We start from the raw sequence: 17,152 nt of genomic DNA on the forward strand, positions 1-17,152 counted from the left end.
CTATGACTGTCAAAGGTCCTGGAGTTGCCTTATCCTAGGTTGACCTTCCCCATCATGTTGCCATGGAGAAAGGTCAGATTGAGAGCTTCTGTTGGCAGCCTGATCTCTTCTTTTTCAAGTTGATCATGTCTGCTCCCATAATGAATGCCCTGGTGAGAAGGTTAGTTATTTTATTTGGGGTCTGTATACCACTCATACCAATGTCATCTTTCCCTTGTTTCTTACCTCTGCCCAAATGGACTCTGCAACATTTGAGCCTAGGTCATCTCTCTCATCTGGCCTCGTTTCAACTCTTATTAATAATGCCCACCCACCACCTGTTCCTCTCGTCGTGTTTCTCGGAAAGGTCAAATGTCCTGAACTTAAAGCTCCCAGTTATTTTTAAGATTGGATTCCCTACAGTGTGGCAACAGGCCCTTCCGCCCAACAAGTCCACACCCACCCTCCGGGGAGGGAGGGACCCACCCAGACCCATTTTCCTCTGACTAATGTACCTAACACTTCGGGCAATTTAGCATGGCCAATTCACCTGACCCGCACATCTTTGGGTTGTGGGAGGAAACTGAAGCACCCGGAGGAAACCCACGTAGACACGGGGAGAATGTGTAAACTCCACACAGACAGTCGCCCAAGGTGGGAATCGAACCTGGGACCCTGGTGCTGTGAGGCAGCAGTGCTAACCACTGAGCCACTGTACAGTTTTGATGTTCTTGTAACAATACTTCTGTAATGACTAATTCATTTCCCTTGATGTGTACCATCAATTTGTCCACCTTATTCGGAATGCTTTCTGCATTAAGATACAAAGTCTTTGAATATGAAGAAGGGTCACTGAACCCGAAACGTTAACTCTGATTCCTGTCTACAGAAGCTGCCTGACCTGCTAAGATCTTCCAGCAATTTCTGTTTTTGTTTCAGATCTCCAGCATCCTCAGTTTGTTCTTTTTCTTTTATCTTTAAATTTGTTCTGTTTTTGAATATCCCTGTACATTAATAGTTCCTTGGTACAATATGACACTTACGCTTGTTTTTGTTGGAGATCTTTAGATTAGATTAGATTAGATTAGATTAGATTACATTACATTACAGTGTGGAAACAGGCCCTTCGGCCCAACAAGTCCACACCGACCCGCCGAAGCGCAACCCACCCATACCCCTACATTTACCCCTTACCTAACACTACGGGCAATTTAGCATGGCCAATTCACCTGACCTGCACATCTTTGGACTGTGGGAGGAAACCGGAGCACCTGGAGGAAACCCACGCAGACACGGGGAGAATGTGCAAACTCCACACAGTCAGTCGCCTGAGGCGGCTACATGATATTTAAGATTATGCACTGTTTGATCAGAGTGAGTCTGTTTAATAACAGACTAAATAGGATATGCTTTTATATCTGTATAGCTGGGATGATGTGCCTCTCAACTCCCATTTTGGCTTGCTTTTCTTCTTCATTCTTGCCCTCCACTCCTTTGCTCATCTTCCATTTTGGTAATCGTGAGCTTGAAGAGGTAGCTTCTTAGAAGGCCCTGAAAGAGAAAGAAGTGCAAAGCATTATGCAATTTAGCACTTCATCCTTTTCGATTTCTCCTTCAATGGTTGCCATCTCTTACTGTTACTTATTGTATCCTGATAGCAGAGCATAGTGGGCATTCCTTGTGGTTTGAAACAATTTTGTAACTAAAGACTGGTGAAAATCCCTTGGTAGGATAGCACTTGTGGCTTGAGTGTGATTGTAGATAATCAGTGTTTTGGTTTCACTCCTATCTGGAAAACGGTGACATGTAACCAAAAAGAGTAATAGTGTTTCCAACTTGTCCCCCTCTTTTCATCCAAATTCTCTTTCCATTTTCCTTGTGCTTTTTGGGAATGTGAACTTGTTACTCAGTGGATTCCTATTTTGTCTTTATTGATGTGAGATATGTGGGGCAGTTCTCCTATGAAATGAAGACTTCAATGATACAGGCAGCTTCACTTGTTGCCACCTATTAACATAGGTGCTGCTTGCTTCAATAACTAACTGAGTCAGATCCATATTTTTGCAGTGCCATTGCTTTTTTTATTAATATTTCCAAGATTGTAGTTTATAGAATACTCTAAATGCCTGATGTTTGTACGTCATATGTGCAGATGTGTTAGGATGGAGGTGATGTGTTCTGTTACCTGGGACATGTGGGGAGTGTGGATTAATTTGACTTCTTTGTTCCACAGGTAAAATGTCTTGCAAGTATTTTTAGTTAAATAACTTGTCCAGTCATGGTAAAAGATGCACTGCTGAATTATGCCTATGCAATATGTTTCTGGTATTATCTGTACTGGTTTAAATTTGAAACAAAAGAATCTGGTATGTGAACTTTTGGCACCTGAAGAGTTAATCTATCTAATGAAACTTGCCCTGAAAGTAGGAGAGAATTTAATTATTTACAGTAACCAGAGTTTGGGGGTTAGCTTGAATTGTAAATATTTAATTGCAATATTTTCAAGTGTTAGATTTCTCCTTCTGTCTTACAAGGTACAATGGATCGCTCCCAAATGGAGACCGAGGACGAAGAAAAAGCAGATTTGCTTTGTTTAAAAGGCCAAAGCCAAATGGTGTGAAACCAAGTACAGTGCATGTTACCTGTACCCCTCAAGCAGAGAAGGTACTTCAAATGCAGTTTTCGGTTGATGAATACACTGGAACATTGTTTATCCTGAACTCTCTTAGGCTGCAAACACTAAAAAGGCATAGTGGGTTAAAATAAAACCATTCCCTCTTCGTGGGTGTGATTTCTTTGTATTTCGTTTGGAGCTTGTTTTAGTGAGAAAGAGAACTGGGGATTCGGGAGATTCACTGGACCGATATTTCCAACTTGTACTGAAGAAATCAGTGGGCTGAAGACAGAGATGAAACTTCATGCCAACTTCTGAAATTATTAATGTGTTATGGAAGGAAGAAAAAGTAATTTTTGCACAGATGGAGTCTTATTTCATATTAATTCCAGTGCTACATTTGAAATATTCATGTGCACCATTTTCAATGGTAGAAAGTTAATAGCAATATTCAGACCTAAGACTAAGTCTGTCTTATCTATACTCTTTCTACTGAAGAAAGAAAAACAAACTAGGGCCCATAAAAAGAGATGGGGGTCAAAAAATAATAAATTTAATCTAGAACGATCTGAATGTCACGAAGTTCATGTCAAAAAATTGAGTCGATTGTGGAACCATTGTTTGGAGTCAGCTCCCCATAGTCCACATTAGGTTAGAAAATGTGTTGTAAATTTGATTTTTTTTGTGTGTTTGGTTTCAAGCATAATTTGAATGCAAGTTACAGGGTAACATATGTCACTTCTTACAGTTCAGTGATCAGAGCAATTCATTTTGAGTTTAATTAATGATGCTGATTTGAAAGTATAAAGATCTGACATCTTTTTGGCATGTTCCTCACTCTGTGATGCCACATAAATTAAATGTGGGTGGATTTCATAGCAGAAGAGTGATGTGCTTTTTATAGATACTATTCAAATCTTCCAGCTTTTCCTGCATCAGCACTTTTTCACTGGGGGCTGAAAGCAGATGAATTCAAATTCATTTTCTTCCCATTTACCTTTGAGACTGGCAATGGGAGGGATGCCCTGCTGGTTTAATAGGTATATATTCAAACTTTCTGTGCAGATTCACATTACAGATCTTTAACATTCCTGGTTTGTGCCCAGATTGTGGAGTGCATTTGTTTTTATTCTTTTGTGGAAGTGGGCGTCACTGGCTGGCCAACATTTATTGCCTGTCCCTAGTTGCCTTTGAGAAGGTGGTGGGGAGCTGGCTTTTAAACTGCTGCAGTCCACTTGCTGTGATTGACCCACAATGCCCTTAGGGAGGGAATTCCAGGATTTTGACCTAGTGACAGTGAAGAAATGGTGATATATTTCCAAGTCAGGATGGTGAGTGGCTTGGAAGGGAACTTGTAGGGGGATGGTGTTCCCATGTATCTGCTGCCCTTGTCCTTCTGGGTGGAAGTGGCTGATAGTTTTGGAAAGTGCTGTTTAAGGACCTCTGGTGAATCTTGGGCTGCGAATGAGAAACAGTCCACTTAATCCTGGCTGAACTGTGTGAGAACATGTCAAATAAGAACAAATTTAAAATTGGCTATGATGCTTCCCCCCCCAATGGTTACAAAGTTAATTGATACTTGATACCTAGATGCACTTATTTAAAGCACTTATTTTCTCAGTGTCACTGTTCTGTGCGCATTAGCGATGTCTGAAACCTATGTTTGAGCAATGAAGGAGTTGCTCATGATGCATCTCAGTTGTGTTGAAAATTCTGGCTGTTCATTGAAAGGCACCAGACTTTCACACCATTCAATATGATTGGGGGCAAGTGGAGTCCAATCACCTGGCTGAACTCTGGATTGTTGGTTGGCACCAAGGTGTCCATGCTTCCAGCTTCTCCACATGATACCCCCAAATAAGAAGGAAACCGTTGTTAACATTTTAAGGAGTTTATGAAAGGAATGAACACAATTACTAAGAAAGAGACTGATGATGAATGTGATATATCATTTGGCAGTTGTTGATGGACTGAAAGTAGTGGGTGATAAAATTGCAGTCCTCTTTCCATTTTTCCAGTGAACCTGATGGAGATGGTGGATGTGGTGATTGTTGTAGGATCTGTGTGGGCAGGATCATCCCAGTTTAACTGGAATGGTTTGGTAATGTGAAAGCTCAAAAATCTGAGCTATCTTTAAAGTTTGCAAGAAAGTGGATCTATTTGCTGGAAACGTACTTCTTTAATCTCATCATTTTCCTTTTGTTTAATATAGTCTTTCTTTAATTTTTTAATAGGCAATAAATAACAAGGACCAACACAGTATTTCATATACACTCTCACGTGCTCAGACAGTGGTGGTAGAATATACACATGACAACAATACAGATATGTTCCAGGTAACTTGTGTTTTGTTTTATTAAGCATTAATGTTCTCGTACAAGTGAAACATTACAGGTAGTTGAATATGACTTTGGCCTAGTTAAAATTCCACAGCTGATTATCTTTTATGTATTTTCATATGAATCAGCTAGGCTGCAATATTTTAAATGTTTTTAAAATAGGATCTTAAAAGGATGTACGTAATTTAGATTAAAGGCTCAACATCTTCATGGTACAGGATGTGCTGATCTCTGACATTTGAGGTTACCAAGTGTAGTTTTTTTTTGTGAAATAAACTCATTATAAAAGCAGCTTTTAGAGTCATAGAGTCATACGGCACAGAAACAGATCCTTTGGTCCAACCAGTCCATGCGAAGCATAATCCCAAACTCACCTAGTTCCACCTGCCTGCTCCTGGCCATATCCATCCAAACCTTTCCAGTTCACCAGTGGTGTGCTACAAGGATCAATGCTGGGTCCACTACTTTTCATCATTTATATAAATGATTTGGTTGTGAACATAGGAGGCACAGTTAGTAAGTTTGCTGATGACACCAAAATTGGAGGTGTAGTGGACAGCGAAGAGGGTTATCTCCGATTACAACACGATCTTGATCAGATGGGCCAATGGGCTGAGGAATGGCAGATGGTGTTTAATTTGGGTAAATGTGAGGTGCTGCATTTTGGTAAAACAAATCTTAGCAGGACTTATACACTTAATGGAAAGGTCCTAGGGAGAGTTGCTGAATAAAGAGACCTTGGAGTGCAGGTTCATAGATCCTTGAAAATAGAGTCGCAGGTAGATAGGATAGTGAAGAAGGTGTTTGGTATGCTTTCCTTTGTTGGTCAGAGTATTGAATACAGGAGTCGGGAGGTCATGTTGCGGCTGTACAGGACGTTGGTTAGGCAACCTTTGAAATATTGCATTCAATTCTGGTCTCCTACCTATCGGAAAGATGTTGTGAAACTTGAAAGGGTTCAGAAAAGATTTACAAGGATGTTGCCAGGGTTGGAGGATTTGAGCTATAGGGAGAGGCTGAACAGGCTGGGGCTGTTTTCCCTGGAGCGTCGGAGGCTGAGGGGTGACCGTATAGAGGTTTATAAAATCATGAGGGACATGGATACGATAAATAGACAAAGTTTTTTCCCTGGGTTGGGGGAGTCCAGAACTAGAGGGCACAGGTATAGGGTGAGAAGGGAAAGATATAAAGGGAACAAAGGGGCAACTTTTTCACCCAGAGGGTGATGCATGTACGGAATGAGCTGCCAGATTGGAGGTAGTGAAGGCTGGTACAATTGCAGCATTTAAAAGGCGTCTGGATAGGTATATGAATAGGAAGGGTTTGGAGAGATATGGGCCAAATGCTGGCAGGTGGGACTAGATTAGGTGAGGATATTTGGTTGGCATGGATGAGTTGACCGAAAGGTTTGTTTCTGTGCTGTATGTCTCTATGACTCTATCCATTCAAATGTCTTTTAAACATTGTAATTGTACCCACATCCACCACTTGCTCTGGAAGTTTATTCCACATGCGAAGCACCCTCTGTTTTAAAAAAAATTGCTTCAAGTCTTTTTTAAAATCTCTGTCCTCTCACCTTAAAAATGTGCCCCTGATCTTAAAATTCCCATCTCAGGAAAAAGACAACTGCCATCAACGCTGTCTATACCTCTCATTATTTTATAAACTTCTGCCAGATCACCACTCAACCTCCTATTCTCCAGTGAAAAACATTCCAGCCTTTCTTTGTAACTCAAACCTTCCATATCTGGTAAATCTCTTCTGAACCCTCTCCAGTTTGATAATTTCCTTCCTATAACTGGGGGATGAAAACTGGACATAGTCCTCCAGAAGAGGCCACACCAATGTATTGTACAACCTCAACATAATGTCCCAACCCTTATGCTCAAAAGGACTGAGCAATGAAGGCAAGTATGCCAAACATCTTTTTAACCACCCTGTCTATATGTAATGCAAATATTAAAAAATAATCCACCCTGTACTCCTAGGTCCCTCTGTTCTACAACACAACCCGAGGCCCTACCATTAATTGTATAAGTCCTACCCTTGTTTGTTGTACCAAAATGCAATACTTTGTATTTATTCAGATTGAACTCCATCTGTCATTTTTCAGCCCATTGACCCATATGATCAAGGTCCTTTCGTAACCTTAGAAAATCTTCTTCACTGTCTGCTATACTACCAATTTTGGTGTTATCCACAAACTTACTAACCACACCTTCTATGTTCTCATCTACATCATTTATATAAATGACATACAAAAGAAGACATTGAATGCTGTGAAGACTAGATGTATCTGTCACCAATTTTTACCATAAATTATGTCATGTTGTTAATTATTACTGATGGGATGGAATTCTAAGTGGCAGTAGGAAACAGCAGTATTCCTAATGTAGATCATAAGATCTGAGTGAAGAAATCTGAATTGTGAAACATTTCAAAATAACTCCAGATTCTGGTGTTCATTGTTGAAAATAATGTTGAACTTGGTGTTCGACTTTATTTTACTTTTATGTAAATTTATCTTGCAATATGTGTGATTTGATTTGTGTTTTAGTCTGAAATGTACAGTCAGTCAGCATTTATTTTCAGTGCTATAAGGAGGTAAATAGGATAATGTATTGCAACTTTTCCTCATACCATCCTGAAACATCTCCTTCTCTGCGGGTGTGTATATTTACGTTTTTAATGCTACAGCCCAACCAATCAGAGGCTGATCATCAAACAGAATTTCCTTAACTCAAGGACTCCATCTAGAATTCTCCTTGAACTATTTCAAAAACCAACATTGTATTTCACAGATTAAAAGTATGTCGCACTTGATTTTCAAGTTGCAAAACTCTCCTGATATTTCAATTGCATAGTAGTCCAACTTCCATTCAATTTATAGTCACAAAAAAGAAAAGAAAAACTATGGTCTCTTACAAATGGCTATCTGAATTATTAATTCTGTTGTCCAGTAAGTTGTTCATTTGATGAATGATGTAAAATGTTCAGCTCACTGATAACAATTAGCTGCACTGTTCCTGTGAGCACAAGTAGGGAGACTCCAATTCACGGGTTGTTGTTTGCTCTGTTGCATGCTATCACTGAGACTAGGTCCAGTTTGATTTTGATGAACAATGTAAATGGTAATATAGTTCTCAATCCCATGTGGCTACATCTGTAAGGAATTGTAGTTGAAGCGCATAGCATTGGGCATTTTTAAAAAGAATTCTGTGAAAGATTCCATGAAAGGTGTATTGCAAGAACGTTATCCATGTTAAAAAGATGGATTATCACGCAACTGATAAGTTTGTATGTTGTAAAATATTGACTTGATCACAAAGTTTCATGTATCAAGAGTTCTCATTCATGTGAAAAATTCCAAATGGATCCAAATATTGCATTCAGAAGACTGGCTATCTGTCTTTGGGATGGACGCTTTTATATTGGTCTTCAATCAAAAGTAATTCTAGTTCAGTGTGCATACAATAATTCATCAAGTATGCAACTGGTGATGAGCATGCTTATCATCAAGAATAAGATCCTTCTGACTTCTGTGCATTTTAATACTTTCTAGTGAAAGATTGGTTCAGTGGTGCTTCGTCTCAACTGTGCAAAACCCAGTGTTCTGGATTGCTTGCCAAGTGGGTAATTCCATCATGGCCTGTGTCCTGGATCTTGGTTCAAAATCCTTCTTGAGTATAGTCTTGACAAAGTTTTGTTTTGTTGTCTTGGAACAGATTGTGGTAGTAACCTTGCAGTGCCACATATTGTATCTAAATTATCATGAGGAACTTTCAAGTTTCCTAAACTGCCGCTCTCTGAATTCAAATTTATTCTTCGAGGTGGCTGATCCCAGTTGAACTTTCTAACTAGGTTCTCCATCTTGGCAGGAAAACTGGGAATGGTCAGTCCTTCCAGTTAAGACTGGTGTTGCACTTCCATGGTGTAAATGGGTTGGAGCACACAGCTTTGCTTGGATCATTTTATTCTGCATTGGTTTCTGAAGAATAAGCATTTTAATTCAAAAGAAAATGAGAATAGTTTGAAAAAATATGGAAAGTACCTTCTGTTGGATACCCTGCACGAAATGTAACCTGTCAATTTTCTTTTTCAGATGTTGTATCTTGCTGTATATTTTTGCTTCATTTTTCATTCTTGTTTAATTTCTAAACTTTGATTTTTTTAAGATCTACAATGTATGTTGCGATTGAGCTTGTGCTTTACCTTTGCCTTTGTATGCACCTCCCCAGTTTTCAAGTATCATTCTTGTGCTCAAGCATTTAAGGGACCCATGTCACAACTAAGTCTGTGCTGCTTAGAATTAGCCTAATGGTTACTGTCAGTTCAACATCTAATACTAACAAGTTTGTAGGATGATAGTAATGACTGCCGATGGAGGGAATTGTATTTATGAAATGTTTTGTCTGTTGTTGTCTTTTATTAGATTGGCCGTTCAACGGAGAGCCCAATTGATTTTGTGGTGACGGATACTGTGCCAGGAAGTCAGAGTAATGCTGATACCCAGTCTGCTCAAAGCACTATATCCCGATTTGCCTGTCGTATTATATGTGAAAGGAATCTTCCTTACACTGCCAGGATATATGCAGCTGGATTTGACTCATTTAAGAATATTTTTCTTGGAGTAAGTCAAATTGAAAGTAAGCTGTTGACTGTATGATATTGGGTTTGAAGTGCTTTTGCCCAGTGGAGATTCATTTTTGTTTTCTCCTGCTCCTCTTTCAGGAGAAGGCCGCCAAATGGAAAACCTCTGATGGTCAGATGGATGGTTTAACCACAAATGGTGTCCTTGTTATGCATCCAAGACTTGGTTTTACAGAAGATTCCAAGCCAGGAGTCTGGAGAGAAATATCTGTCTGTGGCAATGTTTTTACCCTGAGAGAAACTAGGTCGGCACAACAGCGAGGAAGAATGGTTAGTTACTCAGAAAAAGCTTAGAAAAAGATATTGAGACAATAAGGAGGACTTCTTGAATTGAATGAAGTACTCAGTTAAAGAAGTAGGATTTTAAACTTGAATAATCCACACACTCTCTGCCACTTGTTGACCACCATACTGCTGGCTGGGGAGCCACTGTTTCTTTAATACTGAACTTTTTTCCACAAGCCTAGATGCATTTTAACTTTAGATTCGGCTTTTTGCTGACTTGTGTTTACAATCAGTTTCTTTATGCCAGAGTATGATATGGCAAATTACCTCTCCACAATATGTTCTTCTGATTCCCTTTTTGTTTTTATTTCACAGGTTGAGAATGAAACCAATGTATTGCAAGATGGTTCTTTAATAGATCTGTGTGGAGCAACTCTACTTTGGCGCACGGCAGAGGGACTCGCTCACACTCCAACTGTTAAACATCTGGAAGCCCTTCGTCAGGAGATCAATGCAGCCAGGCCACAGTGTCCGGTTGGGTTTAATACACTGGCCTTCCCCAGTATGAAAAGGAAAGATGTAGATGAGAAACAACCATGGGTGTATCTTAACTGTGGACATGTACATGGCTTTCATAACTGGGGAAACAAGGATGAGCGAGATGGAAAAGAGAGGGAGTGTCCTATGTGCCGATCATTGGGCCCATACGTTCCACTGTGGCTGGGGAGCGAGGCTGGATTTTATGTTGATGCAGGACCTCCAACTCATGCGTTCAGCCCTTGTGGACATGTTTGCTCAGAAAAGACTACAACTTATTGGTCCCAAATCCCTCTTCCTCATGGCACCCACACTTTCCATGCAGCCTGTCCTTTCTGTTCCACTCAACTCACTGGGGAACAAGGATATGTTAGACTTATCTTCCAGGGACCTCTTGACTAAGAACACAACTTTATTAACTGCAGGGGAAAACAGATCGTAGAAAGACATTTGATATCTTTGAGAATTATAAGCTAGTTTTCTATAATGAATTCCATGGGTTTTGGATTTTGTCTGTTCTGGAACATAACCTGACTTCGTAGTTCTTCTTGAGGAAAGAAACCTCGTTTTCATTGATGTTGTCTACAGAACTGCTTTTGATATGTCTGCATTTCTTAAACACAAGTATTTTGAAATACAGAAACTTGTTGCCCAAATATTTAAAACAAACGAACAACTCTTATGTTGGTCCTCTTCACAAATACAGTACCAGTTATAAGATTTGGAGATTGTGTTGCTTTAATAAAATATGGATTCATTTTTAGCTGATTTGACCTAATTTGTAATGGGCTGAATAAATCTAATGCAACTTGATAAGATAGTCTATTAGTCATAGAAGCTGCAGTATGATCCAGTAAAATACACCTTGTTTCAACACCATTTGTGTAAAGAATTTAATCCTAAAATTTAGGAACAAAAGGTTTGATTTCTTACTTTGAGCTATCATTATAAGATACTGCAATACCCTTGTAGTATCTGTGTAAGAGGAGTTGGGCAGAATAATTACCTCTAGCTTCCAAAGGAATATCAGCAGAGTTAATTACAGGTAACATTAACAGATCTTTGATCTGTTGATTACAGTTGAGACCCAAGGTAGATGCAACTTCACAAAGCCTCATGTGTTTTATTCAGTAGCAGTAGGCTAGGGGTAAGAATGCGTGTGAATTGGGCACACTGAATATTTTGTAGCTATTTACTACAAAGTAATAACAGGCTACTGTAATGTAATTGCATAAAGCTAGCTCTGTGCAAGTGTCTGCATTTAACATCCCAATAATGGCCAGTGCTCCATGTCATTGTGCCAAAATAACATTTGACATGCTGTCACAGTGATAAAGGTGTACCACCTTGAATTTCATTACAGTAATTGTTTACACAAGCTTACCTGTTAAACTACTTCCAAGCTGTAACTGAGGATGTGTGAAGCTGGCTTATTTTACTGTATTGCAGCTTTCAAGTTCTGTCGGGTCTTTTGTACTAAATTATTGCCTGAAATGTATGTAGCTTTAGGTATTTGTAGGGGATGCTTAGCATATATGGAATGCTAACTTATAAAGTCTTGATTTTGTGGAGTCATATTATCTTGGGATGTGCAAAACTGTTCTCTGATTCTGGTCAACTAACTTGTACCCTGAGCAATGATTAACTTTGTCCCTTTAACTTGATGATATTGCTGCCCTTTAATTCAGTTTACTGTATAGAATAAACCTTCTCATTACAGAGCAAATTTTAGAAGAAAAGAAATGCTGAATCAGCTCCTTTTGTTAACATAAATGAGTTAAATAATCTCTCAAATTTGAGCTGATTTACTTGATGCATTTTTTAATGTATTGTGTTCTCTACCTTGTCTGATTCCCTTACTTGTTTTCTCACCCTCTCAATTTACATCCACTGCAGAAAAAGGGACAAATATGTAAATGTGGCCACAACATTACCAGTTACTTGTAATGCAACGTTTCCTAGCTCTGATGGATAATACTGACAGTAGTGCATTAAACTGTCTCAGGGTTTAAGATGTGGATTCCGTACTCATTCATGAATTCTGTTTGACCATAAATTTGGTAAGTGATTCTATGTTGCACAAATATATGGATTTTAAAAAAAACTTGATTGCAGTCATGTTTATTTGTTGCTGTTGGCATAAACAGTTCTATTAAGGATATAAATCATCTGGTTTTTAATCAACGTGCTTGTGTCTTCACAAGTCACAAGGTCAATTTCAGGTGCAGCTGATTCTGTAGATTACCACCCTCCTTTCACAGCAACACCCACTTCCACTGTTTAATGAATGCTATGTCAAACCATCCACTAGAAGAATGAATTAAGTAGAACATTCTGAACTTAGAAGCTGACGTTTGCCATATCATTAATGCCTTCGATAGACTGGCCTAATTGTAATAAAAGAGAATATAATGTTGTTGAACTTTGCCAAAGAAGCAGAAGCTTTCAAAAACTAGATTTTCAAGGCTACAGGGAAAAGGCAGGACAATGTTATGAGATAAGTTGTTCAACCTAAATAAAAATAGAAATTGCTGGAAAAGCTCAGCAGGTCTGGCAGTGGGAAACCAGTTTTGGGGAAGGGTAACTGAACTTGAAACATTAACTCTGATTTCTCGCCACACATACTGCCAGACCTGCTGAGCTTTTCCAGCAATTTCTATTTTTGTTTCTGATTTACAGCATCCATAGTTCTTTCGGTTTTTATTTGCTCAAGTATAAGGCTGACATAGAAATGATGGGCTGAATGGTCACTTGTGGCCATTCTGTGATTCTATTAAACTAAATTTACACAGTTTGAGCTGCAGACAATTTTCTCCAAAGGTGGCAATTTCTAAGTATTAGACCATGTTTTCTGTTTTTGTGGTGGGATTATAAAGTGAAGTGCAAGTCTGGCTGCTATAGCTGGAATAGCAAGAAAGTTTTGCAACTTGAAGATCAAGTGTTATATATTATTGAGCTGTGCAGTACAATGTTTTTTGGAAGCAATGAGGAAGAATTTGAAACTGAACAGCATTGAGAATCTTGACTTGAGGAAATTCTGCTTGACAACGGCCCTCTGATTAAGCTGCAGCGAGTTAAGAAGCTGCAAGTTCCAAGAGCAACAGACTGAAAGAAACGTCCAGAGCCTGCAGACAAGAAATCTCCATTTCTCTTTAAACTAAGAAAGCTTAAAAGGTCTTGTCTTGGATGAATTTGAAATTCACTTGATTAACCATTTGAATTGGAAGACAACCATCACTATACAGACAACAGCATCTCATCTTTGTGATCTGGACTTTTGAGCTTCAGAATTCTGCTTGCCCTGCTTCAGTCTTGTTACACACACCTATGTTAAACTAGTTGTCTGTTGTCAATCTTATTCGTATGTGTGTGTTTTTGTGTGGTGGGAGGAGTGGAGTGGGAAGTGGAAATGGTTGGAGTTGCCGAAATTCTTTTCATGGTAAGTCAAATAACACTTCAGTCCTACCAGATCATAGGGCTACTCTCTTGATCAAGAGAGATGACTGGAGGTGGTTTAACCTGAGGGTCACCATGCCTCAGGTGAAGGGAGAGCTTGAAAAGGAGGATCCTTCATGGTAACCTCAGCTGGTGCAAGAATTGAACCCATTCTGTTGGTGTCACTTTGCATCACAAACCAGCTATCCAGCCACCTGAGCTAAGTGGCCCATCTCTGTTCCACTTTCCCCTTAATGTATGTTGCAACAATTGCTTTTGTCCTGAGTAGCAGTCAGTCTGGCAAGTTTCATTGGGCTTTTATATATCCACAATCTGATTCACACATTTGGTAACAGTGAGGACAATTATTGGTATACACTTACTAGTTAGGTCATGATGTTACAGCTTGTTTGGGTTTAGTAGTGTATATTTTTACTGGAGTTGTGACTGCATTTGAAGAAATGTTAAATAAAAAGATCCCTTTATCACAGTTCATCCCAAATGCTTCTGCAACATCTGTAAATATTTAAAAAACCTCAAACTGATCCATTGACATTGGAAGATATGGGGGGTTAAAGTGCTACTGCGAAGTAGCTGACATTAAGTGACATAACCTTTGAATGACAAATAGAGGATGACCTGGTTGAAGACTGAGTGAGAAACTAGTCGAGAAAAATAGAGAAAACCAGGAGAGTTTCTCAAAGAATGGGAAAAGCAACAAAAGCACAGATAAAAATGTTATGGGACTGAAAGAGTGAGTGGTTGCAGGTGACAAAAAAATAGTGGAGCCAATTGCTGGAATTCTTTCAAAACAAAACTAAATGAATACATAAAGTGAAAAGGGAATAGAGCAGGAGGTGAAAGCCTGAGACAAGTTGGATGGAATGGGAAGGAGACTGAGCTGGACTGTATGTCCTATCGCTGATGAGTTGGGCTGAATGACCGATTTCTGTGCTGTACCTTCTATGTAAAAGGAAAGGCTGACTAGAAAATTGTTTTAATGATTCTAGGCAAGGATTGGGAGAGAGTGAGACATGCCATGTTTTTCTGATATTATGCTCTAAACTTCTGTTCAAATATTAATGAAGATTTTCATATATCTCAGTGTCAGTGATTTGATATATAACTTGTCTGTCAAATGCAGTGATCCAGCTGAATTCATGTGTTGCTTAAGTCCTGTTTAGGCCTCTATGGAACTGCAATAACATTCCAGAACTCTATTCTTCAAAATCCAGACCTGAAGATGGTACAGTTAAACTCTAATGCCAAAAGTTGATTGTTGTGAAGCATTTGCTGTGGTTATGTCCACAGAATGTGCCAGACCTGCTGAGTATTTCCAACATTTTGTGTTTAAGTTCAAAATGATTTGCTTAGCGCTTTAGTATTTCCTAAACAGGCATTTTTCTTTTTGCATAATATATGGCATGATGGGTATTAGTTTGATGTCTTTAGAAATAGTTCGACATGAACCAGTTACTCAATTTTCTGTAATTATTGCATTGTAACACATTTACCAGATTTGCTCTTATGTTAGATATCAAATTAGTGTCTGCAGAATTAACTATACACAATAGGATGGGGCAGCTCTCTGAATAGTTCCTTCCAATGACCATGAAACCTGATAAGCAGGCAGAAGTAGTGTAAATAATTGGATTCCTGCAGGCACAATGCACCATGGACTACTCCCTGAGTGGCTGCAGTGAGGAACCAGCTGTTTCTCAACAGGAACATTCATGTGATGTTCAGCTCACTTTTAATATTTTTAGGCAAGTTCGTGCCCAGTTTCCTGGCTGTAGTTATGTTGCACTCATACTGCACTGGTCCTCTGTATCCCCCCAGTTCCACCCCGTTCATTGAATGACTTTTATTGAATGACGACCCCATCTTCAACTTGCTCAAGGAGCTTGAACAAAACCTGGGCATATGTTCAGAACAGGAATCCATCCCAACAACACCCAAAGCTCTCAGAATGCAAAGGGTGAGCACCTGGAAACAAAATCCACTTTAGTCCATTCAGGTTGATCTCTTTCATTCAGAGCATCCATGGGCCAGCACAGACTCATGATGGTGAATGATGTTGGTGGAGGCAAGATGGCATCCAAGAATGGCAGCCTGGTTGCAATGACAGCAGTGCAGGGTGTAAGCTGTGCCAGGACCTAGGTACCTGATGGCCGGGGCAGTGATGTTCTAGCTGCAGCTGCGTGTGGGGACCCGGGGCACCTGAGTGTTCGCAGACTGAAGGATGGGCTTTATTGCTTTGTTTTTCTGGCAGCGAGGACTCATGGCAAAGGGTGGGGGAATGGTCTGGATTTTCTTTTTGTGACTGTTTTTAACCCTGTTTTGTATACTAAGATGCCGCTAGAGAATGGTGACTACTTTTTACTGTACTCCAGTATTCCTGTGCACATGACTCAATCTAAATTAATTAATATTAGTTGCATGCTGAACTGCTTTGCCCATTAACTGGAAGTAGTAGTGGAACCCCAAGAGATAAATGGGGTTGAGAAAGAGGACGATGCGGTCTCAGAGCAATAATGTGAGCTGCCAGAGATGAGCAACAGGAAGTTGACATTTCTCAAAATTATCCTTTGGTTAAGGACCAACTCTTTCTCTTTCTTTGTCCCAGTTCTTACAAGCATTATTTCAATATCCTGCTTTGGAGTCAACTTCACAGGTTTCCCTGCACTATTGTGAGGATTATGAATAGCAACAGATACTGACAAAAAAAAATTACTTCATTGTTCAAAAATATACACATTGATTTCACCAATTCATCTATTTATGTTCATTAACAAAGCAGACTTATGCAAAGCTTCTAATGTTTGGCCTGTAAATCCCAACCCATACTGCTGCTGGTTTCCCACTGAATACACTCGAAGGTGCAGAGTCCATGCAATTCTAATGAAGGCATCTGAGATATCCCTGGTTTCTGATGTCAAGGAGCTCAAGCTGTTTAGGATCTTCTGGGAAAGGTCTGCATCTGAACTTGGGCTGGAGCAGTTTGGTCCTGCTGGTTATCGATGGGCAGGCTGATGAGTAAGCAGCATGGCGACACACTGAGAAAGGACAACTATTAACCAGATCCATTCTGTTGACCTGAGTGCTAACATAGTGCAGGCAGGCTTGGAAGTTCTCAAAGCTACTTCCCAAGGCACCTTTCAGCTTCTGTAAAACTGCCAGGGTAGCAGCGGTCTTCATTTGCAGACCTCACCACCAGAGGCTGTAACCATACAGAAATCCCCTAATGCCTCAACAATTGATCACTTGATCCAGGCAGGCTATATAGCCTTATTGTCATTTGCAAAGAGAGTTTACTAGTGGAACTGTGAACTCCAATTCCAGTCAACTCCATATTCCCACTGACCAGTAATAA

General features: G+C 39.6%; 1 protein-coding gene across 3 annotated transcripts in view; it reads left to right on the forward strand.

Annotated features, from left to right (window-relative positions):
* Nucleotides 1-12,356, forward strand: part of peli1b (pellino E3 ubiquitin protein ligase 1b) — a 48,334-nt gene extending 35,978 nt beyond the window's left edge. For all 3 annotated transcript variants that reach the window (XM_043696709.2, XM_087991705.1, XM_087991707.1), the window contains 5 exons: nucleotides 2,514-2,643; nucleotides 4,828-4,929; nucleotides 9,365-9,562; nucleotides 9,664-9,852; nucleotides 10,183-12,356. In XM_043696709.2, the coding sequence (XP_043552644.1) occupies nucleotides 2,514-2,643; nucleotides 4,828-4,929; nucleotides 9,365-9,562; nucleotides 9,664-9,852; nucleotides 10,183-10,746 (1,183 nt within the window). In that variant the 3' untranslated portion in view covers nucleotides 10,747-12,356. The remainder of the gene's footprint in view (nucleotides 1-2,513; nucleotides 2,644-4,827; nucleotides 4,930-9,364; nucleotides 9,563-9,663; nucleotides 9,853-10,182) is intronic.
* The last annotated feature ends 4,796 nt before the right edge of the window (nucleotides 12,357-17,152 follow it).

The sequence above is a fragment of the Chiloscyllium plagiosum genome, unplaced genomic scaffold, assembly GCF_037043375.1.
Source record: "Chiloscyllium plagiosum isolate Xiang-an unplaced genomic scaffold, Cpla_swu_hap1 HiC_scaffold_10, whole genome shotgun sequence".
NCBI lineage: Eukaryota > Metazoa > Chordata > Chondrichthyes > Orectolobiformes > Hemiscylliidae > Chiloscyllium > Chiloscyllium plagiosum.